The 12,507-nt window shown below is 44.8% G+C and overlaps 1 protein-coding gene across 2 annotated transcripts in view; it reads right to left on the bottom strand.

Moving 5' to 3' along the window:
• Window positions 1-1,800: 1,800 nt before the first annotated feature.
• Window positions 1,801-12,507, bottom strand: part of LOC138852851 (chitinase-like protein 3) — a 71,197-nt gene continuing 60,490 nt past the window's right edge. The window contains exons 4-8 of one of the 2 annotated variants that reach the window (XM_070086098.1): window positions 5,111-5,284; window positions 4,656-4,906; window positions 4,075-4,241; window positions 2,787-3,051; window positions 1,801-2,189 (exon numbers count right to left, since the gene is read on the bottom strand). In XM_070086098.1, coding sequence (XP_069942199.1) covers window positions 1,953-2,189; window positions 2,787-3,051; window positions 4,075-4,241; window positions 4,656-4,906; window positions 5,111-5,284 — 1,094 coding nt within the window. In that variant the 3' untranslated portion in view covers window positions 1,801-1,952. The remainder of the gene's footprint in view (window positions 2,190-2,786; window positions 3,052-4,074; window positions 4,242-4,655; window positions 4,907-5,110; window positions 5,285-12,507) is intronic. The other variant, XM_070086107.1, reaches the window with a different exon arrangement.

The raw sequence follows: 12,507 nt of genomic DNA, 5'->3' as shown, positions 1-12,507 counted from the left end.
GTGTCTGTCAGTGTATATACACTGTGAGGTGTGTCTGTCAGCGTATATACACTGTGAGGTGTGTCTGTCAGTGTATATACACTGTGAGGTGTGTCTGTCAGCGTATATACACTGTGAGGTGTGTCTGTCAGTGTATATACACTGTGAGGTGTGTCTGTCAGCGTATATACACTGTGAGGTGTGTCTGTCAGTGTATATACACTGTGAGGTGTGTCTGTCAGTGTATATACACTGTGAGGTGTGTCTGTCAGTGTATATACACTGTGAGGCGTGTCTGTCAGTGTATATACACTGTGAGGTGTGTCTGTCAGTGTATATACACTGTGAGGTGTGTCTGTCAGTTTATATACACTGTGAGGTGTGTCTGTCAGTGTATATACACTGTGAGGTGTGTCTGTCAGTGTTTATACACTGTGAGGTGTGTCTGTCAGTGTATATACACTGTGAGGTGTGTCTGTCAGTGTATATACACTGTGAGGCGTGTCTGTCAGTGTATATACACTGTGAGGTGTGTCTGTCAGTGTATATACACTGTGAGGTGTGTCTGTCTGTTTATATACACTGTGAGGTGTGTCTGTCAGTGTATATACACTGTGAGGTGTGTCTGTCAGTGTATATACACTGTGAGGTGTGTCTGTCAGTGTATATACACTGTGAGGTGTGTCTCAGTGTATATACACTGTGAGGTGTATCTGTCAGTGTATATACACTGTGAGGTGTGTCTGTCAGTGTATATACACTGTGAGGCGTATCTGTCAGTGTATATACGCTGAGAGATGTGTCTCAGTGTATATACACTGTGAGGTGTGTCTATCAGTGTATATACACTGTAAGGCGTGTCTGTCAGTGTATATACATTGAGAGATGTGTCTCAGTATATATACACTGTGAGGTGTGTCTGTCAGTGTATATACGCTGAGAGATGTGTCTCAGTGTATATACACTGTGAGGTGTGTCTGTCAGTGTACATACACTGTGAGATGTGTCTGTCAGTGTATATACATTGTGAGGTGTGTCTGTCAGTGTATATACATTGAGAGATGTGTCTCAGTATATATACACTGTGAGGCGTGTCTGTCAGTGTATATACGCTGTGAGGCGTGTCTGTCAGTGTATATGCACTGAGAGATGTGTCTCAGTGTATATACACTGTGAGGTGTGTCTGTCAGTGTATTTACACTGTGAGGCGTGTCTCACAGTGTATATACACTGTGAGGTGTGTCTGTCAGTGTATATACACTGTGAGGTGTGTGTCAGTGTATATACACTGTGAGGTGTGTCTGTCAGTGTATATACACTGTGAGGCGTATCTGTCAGTGTATATACGCTGAGAGATGTGTCTCAGTGTATATACACTGTGAGGTGTGTCTATCAGTGTATATACACTGTAAGGCGTGTCTGTCAGTGTATATACATTGAGAGATGTGTCTCAGTATATATACACTGTGAGGCGTGTCTCACAGTGTATATACACTGTGAGGTGTGTCTGTCAGTGTATATACACTGTGAGGTGTGTCTGTCAGTGTATATACACTGTGAGGTGTGTCTCACAGTGTATATACACTGTGAGGTGTGTCTCACAGTGTATATACACTGTGAGGTGTGTCTGTCAGTGTATATACACTGTGAGGTGTGTCTCACAGTGTATATACACTGTGAGGTGTGTCTCACAGTGTATATGCACTGTGAGGTGTGTCTGTCAGTGTACATACACAACACTGTGAGGTGTGTCTCACAGTGTACAAGATGGAGGGTGGTACTTTGATGTTGGAATTGCATTATCCTCCTTCTCCTAGGATCAGGTCTGATTACCTCCCATTCCCTGAGCACTATCTGGCCCTTTACGGGTTTAGGAGACACACGACAAGACCCGCACTTACTTGGAAGACCCACACTTGCTTGGAAGACCCACACTTGCTTGGAAGACCCACACTTGCTTGGAAGACCCACACTTACTTGGCCAGCTCCTTGAGATCGTAGCCCTTAACGATGTACTGAGGGAGGGTGGCCAGGGTCATCATGATGACAGCGTCAGGACGTCTGCCACCTTCTGGTCTTCTCTTCCTGCCGAAACGTCTCACCAACGCTCCTCTTCCTCTTTTGGGAGCCTTGGCCAGCTGCCAGCGGGTGGTGTTGGTCACCGGTGAAGCAGTAGTCAGGGATGGATGGTCCTCAACGTTGAAGTAATCCTTAGATCGAAATACAAGATGGTCTCAGTTCTTGACGAAGTGTGTGTGTATCTTGTATAATGATATTATTCTCATGTGTAGATGGTAACTAAGAGCACTGGCAGTGTTGTAGAAGTGAACTTCTACATGTTAGTGAGGCGTACACAGGAGGTAGTGTGAGCTCTGTGTCCAGCTGAGAGGGCACTGAGGAAACGTGAGGTCAGTGACAAGGGCACCAATGTCCCCCTACCAGTCTAGCACAAGTCTACTAGGTATACTACAAGAGAGAAACAAGGTGAGTTTTGGAACATATCTCTATACCAGACGAGACGGTCTCACATTCTACAGTATTGGAGGGACTAAACTATAGAAGTGGGTGGAAGCGTGGTAGTGGGTGGTGGGTGAGTGGATGGTGGGTGAGTGAATGGTGGGTGAGAGTGGAGTGGGTGGGGGTGACGAAGAGAAGGTGACCACTCGCCTGGTGAAGCAGTCTGGCAACTACACAGACACATAAATAAAAACAAGAGAGTCTACGAGAGTGATATCCAGAAATGTGTGGAAGGCAAGGGTAGCCAGCCAGTTGAAGACTGCATTCCTCACTCACACTTTGTAACTCACTCTGAACTTAACCCGCCCTCTGTACGGTCTTATTGGTGATTCTGTGGTCGCTTTTCTGTCTTCAGTCTTGTCCTCGTGTGTGTGGCCTGGCACCTTGTGGTGTGTTCGGCCACGTACCTTGTGTGTTTGGCGTGGCACCTTGTGTATTTGGCCTGGCACCTTGTGTGTTTGGCCTGGCACCTTCAAGCTTACCTCAGTGTGGACTGGCCTGAGAGTGACCTGGTGCTGAGAGCCACTCTCCAACTCCAGGTAGTCGGACCCCAAGCTGAAATAATAAAATATTTAGACAAACAAATATACATTAAGTAAGCTGATCCACACCTTCAGTAATTATACTACTGATGTTTTTTTTTAATCCCAAAGAAAGAAACACAGCAACCATCACTCTGTTACCACAATTAAACTAAAAGAGAGAACAGCAGCATCTCCATCCATCGTGCAGTGTGGGCACTAAACTTCCCGTCTTTCTGACACAGGTCTGGGTAACAGCTTTGTGTCAGTCCCTTAGGAACAATGAACATCTCTTCAAGTGAAGGTTCTAACCTTCACTTGAAGCTTTTCAGTCCGTCAACTTTGGCAAGGTTGATGGACTGATTTCATCAGCGGAAACTAGCAAATTAGAAATATATACACGGAAAGGTCGTTCTGTAATAGGGACAGGGAGACAGGAGAGAGAATGTTTCCCTGGCGCTGGTGTGGAGGATATAGCTAAGCTAGAAGGTTAGAAAACATCATGTTAGGTAATGGGAAGAAACCTATTATCTGCCTCAGTGTCGGAGTAAATTATGTTGAGAAATGCGGGAGAGAAGACTTGCTTGTCAAGTACAGGTTAGCTAGTGAATTACCTCAAAGGGAAGGGTCTTCATTATATGCAGCATTTTGCCTAGAAGAAGAGTGGGCAGTGAATGGATGTCTAGGGAAGTTTGTGTAAACTGCTAGCAAGAAAAGTACTAGAGAGAACCTATAGCTCTATCCACTAACTGGGATTATTTCTACAATAAACGTGTGAGCAAGGGATGGAGTGCATCCTTCTGAGGAAGGAGTGATTGTCGAGGGAGTTGTTGCTGAGCTGTGTAAGACTTGAAGTTAATGGAAGATAGAGAGCACTGGTATGAGGGGAGTGACACTGTTAGAAGTATCAGGGAGGGAAGAAGCAACAGTTGCTATGCTAGTTTAGGAAAGTGTTTACAATAAGACTGTTTATTAGAAACGGAGCATCACAGACTATGAAGTATATATATGTCCATGTTAGAAACATTTTTAATGTGAGACACGACGTCAGACTTGCCTGTCGAGCTGCAAGTTTGGCAATAAGGTGGTCACGTCGGTTGCATCTTCCTCCGCCTCCGTCACCGCCTCCGTCTGCGTCTCTAGTAAGGCGTCGGTGGCGTCGTCCTCCAGGGCTTCCCTGCGACTCACACTGTGAACTTGTTGATCCAACACAAGTCTCAGAACCTGTGGAGGGCGGTACTTTCAACATGCACACCGTCTACACGCTTCTACCTTCCTGCAGACCACAGGTCAGATCCCTGACACATCTACAATCTCCCGTGTTGTATCTTCATGACACAACACACGGAAATATAAGTATTATAGAGCACTCATTGAGAACAGGATTAACACGAGGGTATCCATGCATGCAAGACGACACTAATGATTAACTAGCAGTATAGAGTTTCTTTCAAAACAAAGGTATCATTTGTATTCACGACAAGTGCAAACACATTAGTCATCCCTCATGACAGGCGCAAATACTTTAGTTACCCTGTCACGGGTGCAAATACATTATTTACCGCTAGTACATGAAGCTGAGGACACGAGTGCATGAAGCTGAGGACACTAGTATAGGAAGCTGAGGACATTAGGTACCTTGATGAGTGTGGTGAGATCATTCTTGTCCTTGTTGCCTCCGGCAAGACCCGGCCAGCGCCAGTCCACCTCAACTCCGTCAAGGTTGTTCCTGCTGAGAAATTCGGCGACGCTGTCCGTGAAGTTGGCGATGCCGTCCACGGACGCCGTGATGAGCGAGAAGGTCTCAGGTTTGACCTTACTGCCTCCCACGGACGCCACCACCCTCAGGTCTGGGTTCTTCTCCTTCAGAGACGTCACAACCTTCAGGTCTGAAAGAGAGTGAAAGCTGCACTTAGGGAACTAGCGGTTCTTGTAGGACCTCACAGTTTTTACTCACAGAGAGAGCCTGAGGTTATATAAGAGTGCCTACTTTATAGAACGTGTGTCATTTTACGTTAAAGGCCTGACTTGAGACCCAGTGTTTAATTTGAGGAGATACTGAAGGAGGAGGAGGAGGCGGTAGGTAGACTCACCTGTACTGGAGGTGAGTGCCAGGTGATGGTCGAGGGCAGTGCCAGTCACCACCAGGATGGTACATTTGCAGGGGTCGAGGCTTCCTATCGACGACACTCCTGCACCGTCTTCGCCACCGCTGCTGCCATAGTAGCAGACCACTTCCGCCCGAGGTCTCACCTCTCCACAGCCATCTGCAATCATCGTCACCAGACCTGCGTTAGTGTCTCTACACACCATGGTCTACCTGTCACATACACAATCTGCCCACCTTGGTCTACCTACAATATACACAATATACACACCTTGATTTGTTTGCTATACTCAGACTATGGAAAAAAAATCCCCCTTCAGAGTTATGTTAAAATACAGGTGACCTGGAGAGACTTTCTGGGGTCAACGCCCCCGCGGATCTGTCTTTGACCAGACCTGAAACGATGAGACTGTATGGAAGAAGAACTTTCACTCACTGACAGTGTGGCACACAGTCACTGACTGACAGTGTGGCACACAGTCACTGACTGACAGTGTGGCACACAGTCACTGACTGACAGTGTGGCACACAGTCACTGACTTACAGTGTGGCACACAGTCACTAACTGACAGTGTGGAACACAGTCACTGACTGACAGTGTGGAACACAGTCACTCACTGACAGTGTGGAACACAGTCACTCACTGACAGTGTGGAACACAGTCATTCACTGACAGTGTGGAACACAGTCACTCATTGACAGTGTGGAACACAGTCACTGACTGACAGTGTGGAACACAGTCACTGACTGACAGTGTGGAACACAGTCACTCACTGACAGTGTGGAACACAGTCACTCACTGACAGTGTGGAACACAGTCACTCACTGACAGTGTGGAACACAGTCACTCACTGACAGTGTGGAACACAGTCACTCACTGACAGTGTGGAACACAGTCACTGACTGACAGTGTGGAACACAGTCACTCACTGACAGTGTGGAACACAGTCATTCACTGACAGTGTGGAACACAGTCATTCACTGACAGTGTGGAACACAGTCACTCATTGACAGTGTGGAACACAGTCACTCACTGACAGTGTGGAACACAGTCACTCACTGACAGTGTGGAACACAGTCATTCACTGACAGTGTGGAACACAACTTTCTGTCACCTGAGTTTAAAGTCTTGATTAAAGCTTAGGTACAGTGTTGCACATGACGGCTGTAGATCCACGGACTAACCTAACCACACTGCTAGTGTTACTTAACCACACTGGTAGTGTTACTTAACCACACTGGTAGTGTTACTTAACCACACTGCTAGTGTTACTTAACCACACTGGTAGTGTTACTTAACCACACTGGTAGTGTTACTTAACCACACTGGTAGTGTTACTTAACCACACTGCTAGTGTTACTAAACCACACTGCTAGTGTTACTTAACCACACTGCTAGTGTTACTAAACCACACTGCTAGTGTTACTTAACCACACTGCTAGTGTTACTTAACCACACTGCTAGTGTTGCTAAACCACACTGCTAGTGTTACTAAACCACACTGGTAGTGTTACTTAACCACACTGGTAGTGTTACTTAACCACACTGGTAGTGTTACTTAACCACACTGGTAGTGTTACTTAACCACACTGGTAGTGTTACTTAACCACACTGGTAGTGTTACTTAACCACACTGCTAGTGTTACTTAACCACACTGCTAGTGTTACTAAACCACACTGCTAGTGTTACTTAACCACACTGCTAGTGTTACTTAACCACACTGCTAGTGTTGCTAAACCACACTGCTAGTGTTACTAAACCACACTGGTAGTGTTACTTAACCACACTGGTAGTGTTACTTAACCACACTGGTAGTGTTACTTAACCACACTGGTAGTGTTACTTAACCACACTGGTAGTGTTACTTAACCACACTGGTAGTGTTACTTAACCACACTGGTAGTGTTACTTAACCACACTGCAAGTGTTACTAAACCACACTGCTAGTGTTACTTAAACACACTGCTAGTGTTACTAAACCACACTCCTATTGTTACTTAACCACACTGGTAGTGTTACTTAACCACACTGCTAGTGTTACTAAACCACACTGCTAGTGTTACTTAACCACACTGCTAGTGTTACTAAACCACACTGCTAGTGTTACTAAACCACACTGCTAGTGTTACTTAACCACACTGCTAGTGTTACTAAACCACACTGCTAGTGTTACTTAACCACACTGCTAGTGTTACTTAACCACACTGCTAGTGTTGCTAAACCACACTGCTAGTGTTACTAAACCACACTGGTAGTGTTACTTAACCACACTGGTAGTGTTACTTAACCACACTGCTAGTGTTACTTAACCACACTGCTAGTGTTACTAAACCACACTGCTAGTGTTACTAAACCACACTGCTAGTGTTACTTAACCACACTGCTAGTGTTACTTAACCACACTGCTAGTGTTGCTAAACCACACTGCTAGTGTTACTTAACCACACTGCTAGTGTTACTAAACCACACTGGTAGTGTTACTTAACCACACTGGTAGTGTTACTTAACCACACTGCTAGTGTTACTAAACCACACTGCTAGTGTTACTTAACCACACTGCTAGTGTTACTTAACCACACTGCTAGTGTTACTTAACCACACTGCTAGTGTTACTAAACCACACTGCTAGTGTTACTTAACCACACTGCTAGTGTTACTAAACCACACTGCTAGTGTTACTTAACCACACTGCTAGTGTTACTAAACCACACTGCTAGTGTTACTAAACCACACTGCTAGTGTTACTTAACCACACTGCTAGTGTTACTTAACCACACTTCTAGTGTTGCTAAACCACACTGCTAGTGTTACTAAACCACACTGGTAGTGTTACTTAACCACACTGGTAGTGTTACTTAACCACACTGCTAGTGTTACTAAACCACACTGGTAGTGTTACTTGCTAGTGTTACCACACTGCTAGTGTTACTAAACCACACTGCTAGTGTTACTAAACCACACTGCTAGTGTTACTTAACCACACTGCTAGTGTTACTTAACCACACTGCTAGTGTTGCTAAACCACACTGGTAGTGTTACTAAACCACACTGGTAGTGTTACTTAACCACACTGGTAGTGTTACTAAACCACACTGCTAGTGTTACTAAACCACACTGGTAGTGTTACTTGACCACACTGCTAGTGTTGCTAAACCACACTGGTAGTGTTACTTAACCACACTGCTAGTGTTGCTAAACCACACTGCTAGTGTTACTAAACCACACTGGAAGTGTTACTTAACCACACTGCTAGTGTTACTAAACCACACTGCTAGTGTTACTAAACCACACTGCTAGTGTTACTTAACCACACTGCTAGTGTTACTTAACCACACTGCTAGTGTTACTAAACCACACTGCTAGTGTTACTAAACCACACTGCTAGTGTTACTAAACCACACTGCTAGTGTTACTAAACCACACTGCTAGTGTTGCTAAACCACACTGCTAGTGTTACTAAACCACACTGCTAGTGTTACTTAACCACACTGCTAGTGTTGCTAAACCACACTGCTAGTGTTACTTAACCACTCTGCTAGTGTTACTAAACAACACTGGAAGTGTCACTTAACCACACTGCTAGTGTTACTTAACCACACTGCTAGTGTTACTTAACCACACTGCTAGTGTTACTAAACCACACTGCTAGTGTTACTAAACCACACTGCTAGTGTTACTTAACCAAACTGCTAGTGTTACTTCACCACACTGCTAGTGTTGCTAAACCACACTGGTAGTGTTACTAAACCAACTGGTAGTGTTACTTAACCACACTGGTAGTGTTACTAAACCACACTGCTAGCGTTACTAAACCACACTGGTAGTGTTACTTGACCACACTGCTAGTGTTACTAAACCACACTGGTAGTGTTACTTAACCAAACTGCTAGTGTTACTAAACCACACTGGTAGTGTTACTAAACCACTCTGCTAGTGTTACTTAACCACACTGCTAGTGTTACTAAACCACACTGGTAGTGTTACTTAACCACACTGCTAGTGTTACTTAACCACACTGCAAGTGTTACTAAACCACACTGGTAGTGTTACTTAACCACTCTCCTAGTGTTACTAAACCACTCTGCTAGTGTTACTAAACCACACTGCTAGTGTTACTTAACCACACTGCTAGTGTTACTTAACCACACTGCTAGTGTTACTAAACCACACTGCTAACCACCAGTGTTACTTAACCACACTGCTAACTGCTAGTGTTACTTGCTAGTGTTACTAAACACACTGCTAGTGTTACTTAACTACACTGCTAGTGTTACTTAACCACACTGCTAGTGTTACTAAACCACACTGCTAGTGTTACTAAACCACACTGCTAGTGTTACTTAACCACACTGCTAGTGTTACTTAACCACACTGCTAGTGTTACTAAACCACACTGCTAGTGTTACTTAACCACACTGCTAGTGTTACTTAACCACACTGCTAGTGTTACTTAACCACACTGCTAGTGTTACTTAACCACACTGCTAGTGTTACTGAACCACACTGCTAGTGTTACTTAACCACACTGCTAGTGTTACTTAACCACACTGCTAGTGTTACTTAACCACACTGGTAGTGTTACTTAACCACACTGCTAGTGTTACTAAACCACACTGCTAGTGTTACTTAACCACACTGCTAGTGTTACTTAACCACACTGCTAGTGTTACTTAACCACACTGCTAGTGTTACTAAACCACACTGCTAGTGTTACTAAACCACACTGCTAGTGTTACTTAACCACACTGCTAGTGTTACTTAACCACACTGCTAGTGTTACTTAACCACACTGCTAGTGTTACTAAACCACACTGCTAGTGTTACTTAACCACACTGCTAGTGTTACTAAACCACACTGCTAGTGTTACTTAACCACACTGCTAGTGTTACTTAACCACACTGCTAGTGTTACTTAACCACACTGCTAGTGTTACTAAACCACACTGCTAGTGTTACTAAACCACACTGGTAGCTAGTGTTACTTAACCACACTGCTAGTGTTACTAAACCACACTGCTAGTGTTACTAAACCACACTGCTAGTGTTACTAAACCACACTGCTAGTGTTACTTAACCACACTGCTAGTGTTACTAAACCACACTGCTAGTGTTACTAAACCACACTGCTAGTGTTACTAAACCACACTGCTAGTGTTACTAAACCACACTGCTAGTGTTACTTAACCACTCTGCTAGTGTTACTTAACCACACTGGTAGTGTTACTAAACCACACTGCTAGTGTTACTTAACCACACTGCTAGTGTTACTAAACCACACTGCTAGTGTTACTAAACCACACTGCTAGTGTTACTAAACCACACTGCTAGTGTTACTAAACCACACTGCTAGTGTTGCTAAACCACACTGCTAGTGTTAATAATCTAGTTTGTAATGATCTGTTTACAACAGAGAACAACAGTAGAGAGAAGGTTGTTGGTGAGGGAATCTGTTCCAAAGCTGCGTCATCTCTGAATGAATAGACAGAGGAAGAACTTTGTTGTCTGGTCCAGACCGTGGTCTAGCAGGGTCACTGACCTGGCCACTCCAGGTCTGCGCTGACAGCCTGGTATGCTTCACTATCAGATCTCAAGAATACACTCACACACTAACTCAACACTTGTTAGCAAGGTACAACTGACAGACCTTGATGTAATAATCAAGACCAGCTGTAACAACTGACAGACCTTGAGGTAATAATCAAGACCAGCTGTAACAACTGACAGACCTTGAGGTAATAATCAAGACCAGCTGTAACAACTGACAGACCTTGAGGTAGAAATCAAGACCAGCTGTAACAACTGACAGACCTTGAGGTAGAAATCAAGACCAGCTGTAATCACTGTGCCTCAGGCGACACAATTGGTGAGAGAGAGAGAGAGAGAGAGAGAGAGAGAGAGAGAGAGAGAGAGAGAGAGAGAGAGAGAGAGAGAGAGAGAGAGAGAGAGAGAGAGAGAGAGAGAGAGAGAGAGAGAGAGAGAACTGTATAATACTCTCTGGTATTCCGTCCTCACAATAGCCACAAACTTTAGCAAGGTAAGAGTAATCCTCTTCAGTAAGCGTCAGTCATCCAGCTGACGCCGTCTGAAGGTCAGCTCCTGACTCGCCAAAAAAAGCCGAAATAATTCAGAAAATACTGTGAATATTCTGATGATTTAAGAATACTGAGAATACTGTTAAGGTAGGAGAGAGAGAGAGAGAGAGAGAGAGAGAGAGAGAGAGAGAGAGAGAGAGAGAGAGAGAGAGAGAGAGAGAGAGAGAGAGAGAGAGAGTAAAGGGGGCGTGGCGCACAGATCAAAACACTAGTGACGTCACGAGCATCAGGCTACGCCCACCTCTTCTGAGAGAAACAGGGCAATAAGTGCCACAACATCACAGTGAGTGTGGTGCTGACAACAGTGTCAGCAACATAGAGTGTGGTGCTGACAACAGTGTCAGCAACATTGAGTGTGGTGCTGACAACAATGTCAGCCACATACAATGTGGTGCTGACAAAAGTGTCAGCTACATACAATATGGTGCTGACAACAGTATCAGCAATATGCACTGTGGTGCTGACAACAGTGTCAGCCACATACAGTGTGGTGCTGACAACAATGTGGTCTGACAACAGTGTCAGTCACATACAGCGTGGTGCTGACAACAGTGCCAGCCACATACAGTGTGGTGCTGACAATAGTGTCAGCCACATACAGTGTGGTGATGACAACAGCGTAGTCTGACAACAGTGCCAGCCATATACAATGTGGTCTGACAACAGTGTCAGCCACATACAGTGTGGTGCTGACAACAGCGTAGTCTAACAACAGTGTCAGCCATATGCAATGTGGTCTGACAACAGTGTCAGCCACATACAGTGTGGTCTGACAACAGTGTCAGCAACATACAGTGTGGTGCTGACAACAGTGTCAGTAACATAGAGTGTGGTGCTGACAACAGTGTCAGCAACATACAGTGTGGTCTGACAACATCGTCAGCAACATACAGTGGGGTGCTGACAACAGTGTCAGCAATATACAGTGTGGTGCTGACAACAGTGTTAGCAACATACAGTGTGGTGCTGACAACAGTGTAAGCAACATACAGTGTGGTCTGACAACAGTGTCAGCAACATACAGTGGGGTGCTGACAACAGTGTCAGCAATATACAGTGTGGTGCTGACAACAGTGTTAGCAACATACAGTGAGGTGCTGACAACAGTGTCAGCAACATAGAGTGTGGTGCTGACAACAGTGTCAGCAACATACAGTGTGGTGCTGACAACAGTGTCAGCAACATACAGTGTGGTGCTGACAACAGTGTCGGCAACATAGAGTGTGGTGCAACATACAGTGTGGTGCTGACAACAGTGTCAGCAACATACAGTGTGGTGCTGACAACAG

This window comes from Cherax quadricarinatus, chromosome 1 (assembly GCF_038502225.1).
Source record: "Cherax quadricarinatus isolate ZL_2023a chromosome 1, ASM3850222v1, whole genome shotgun sequence".
NCBI lineage: Eukaryota > Metazoa > Arthropoda > Malacostraca > Decapoda > Parastacidae > Cherax > Cherax quadricarinatus.
This window is presented reverse-complemented; position numbering and strand designations above follow the sequence as displayed.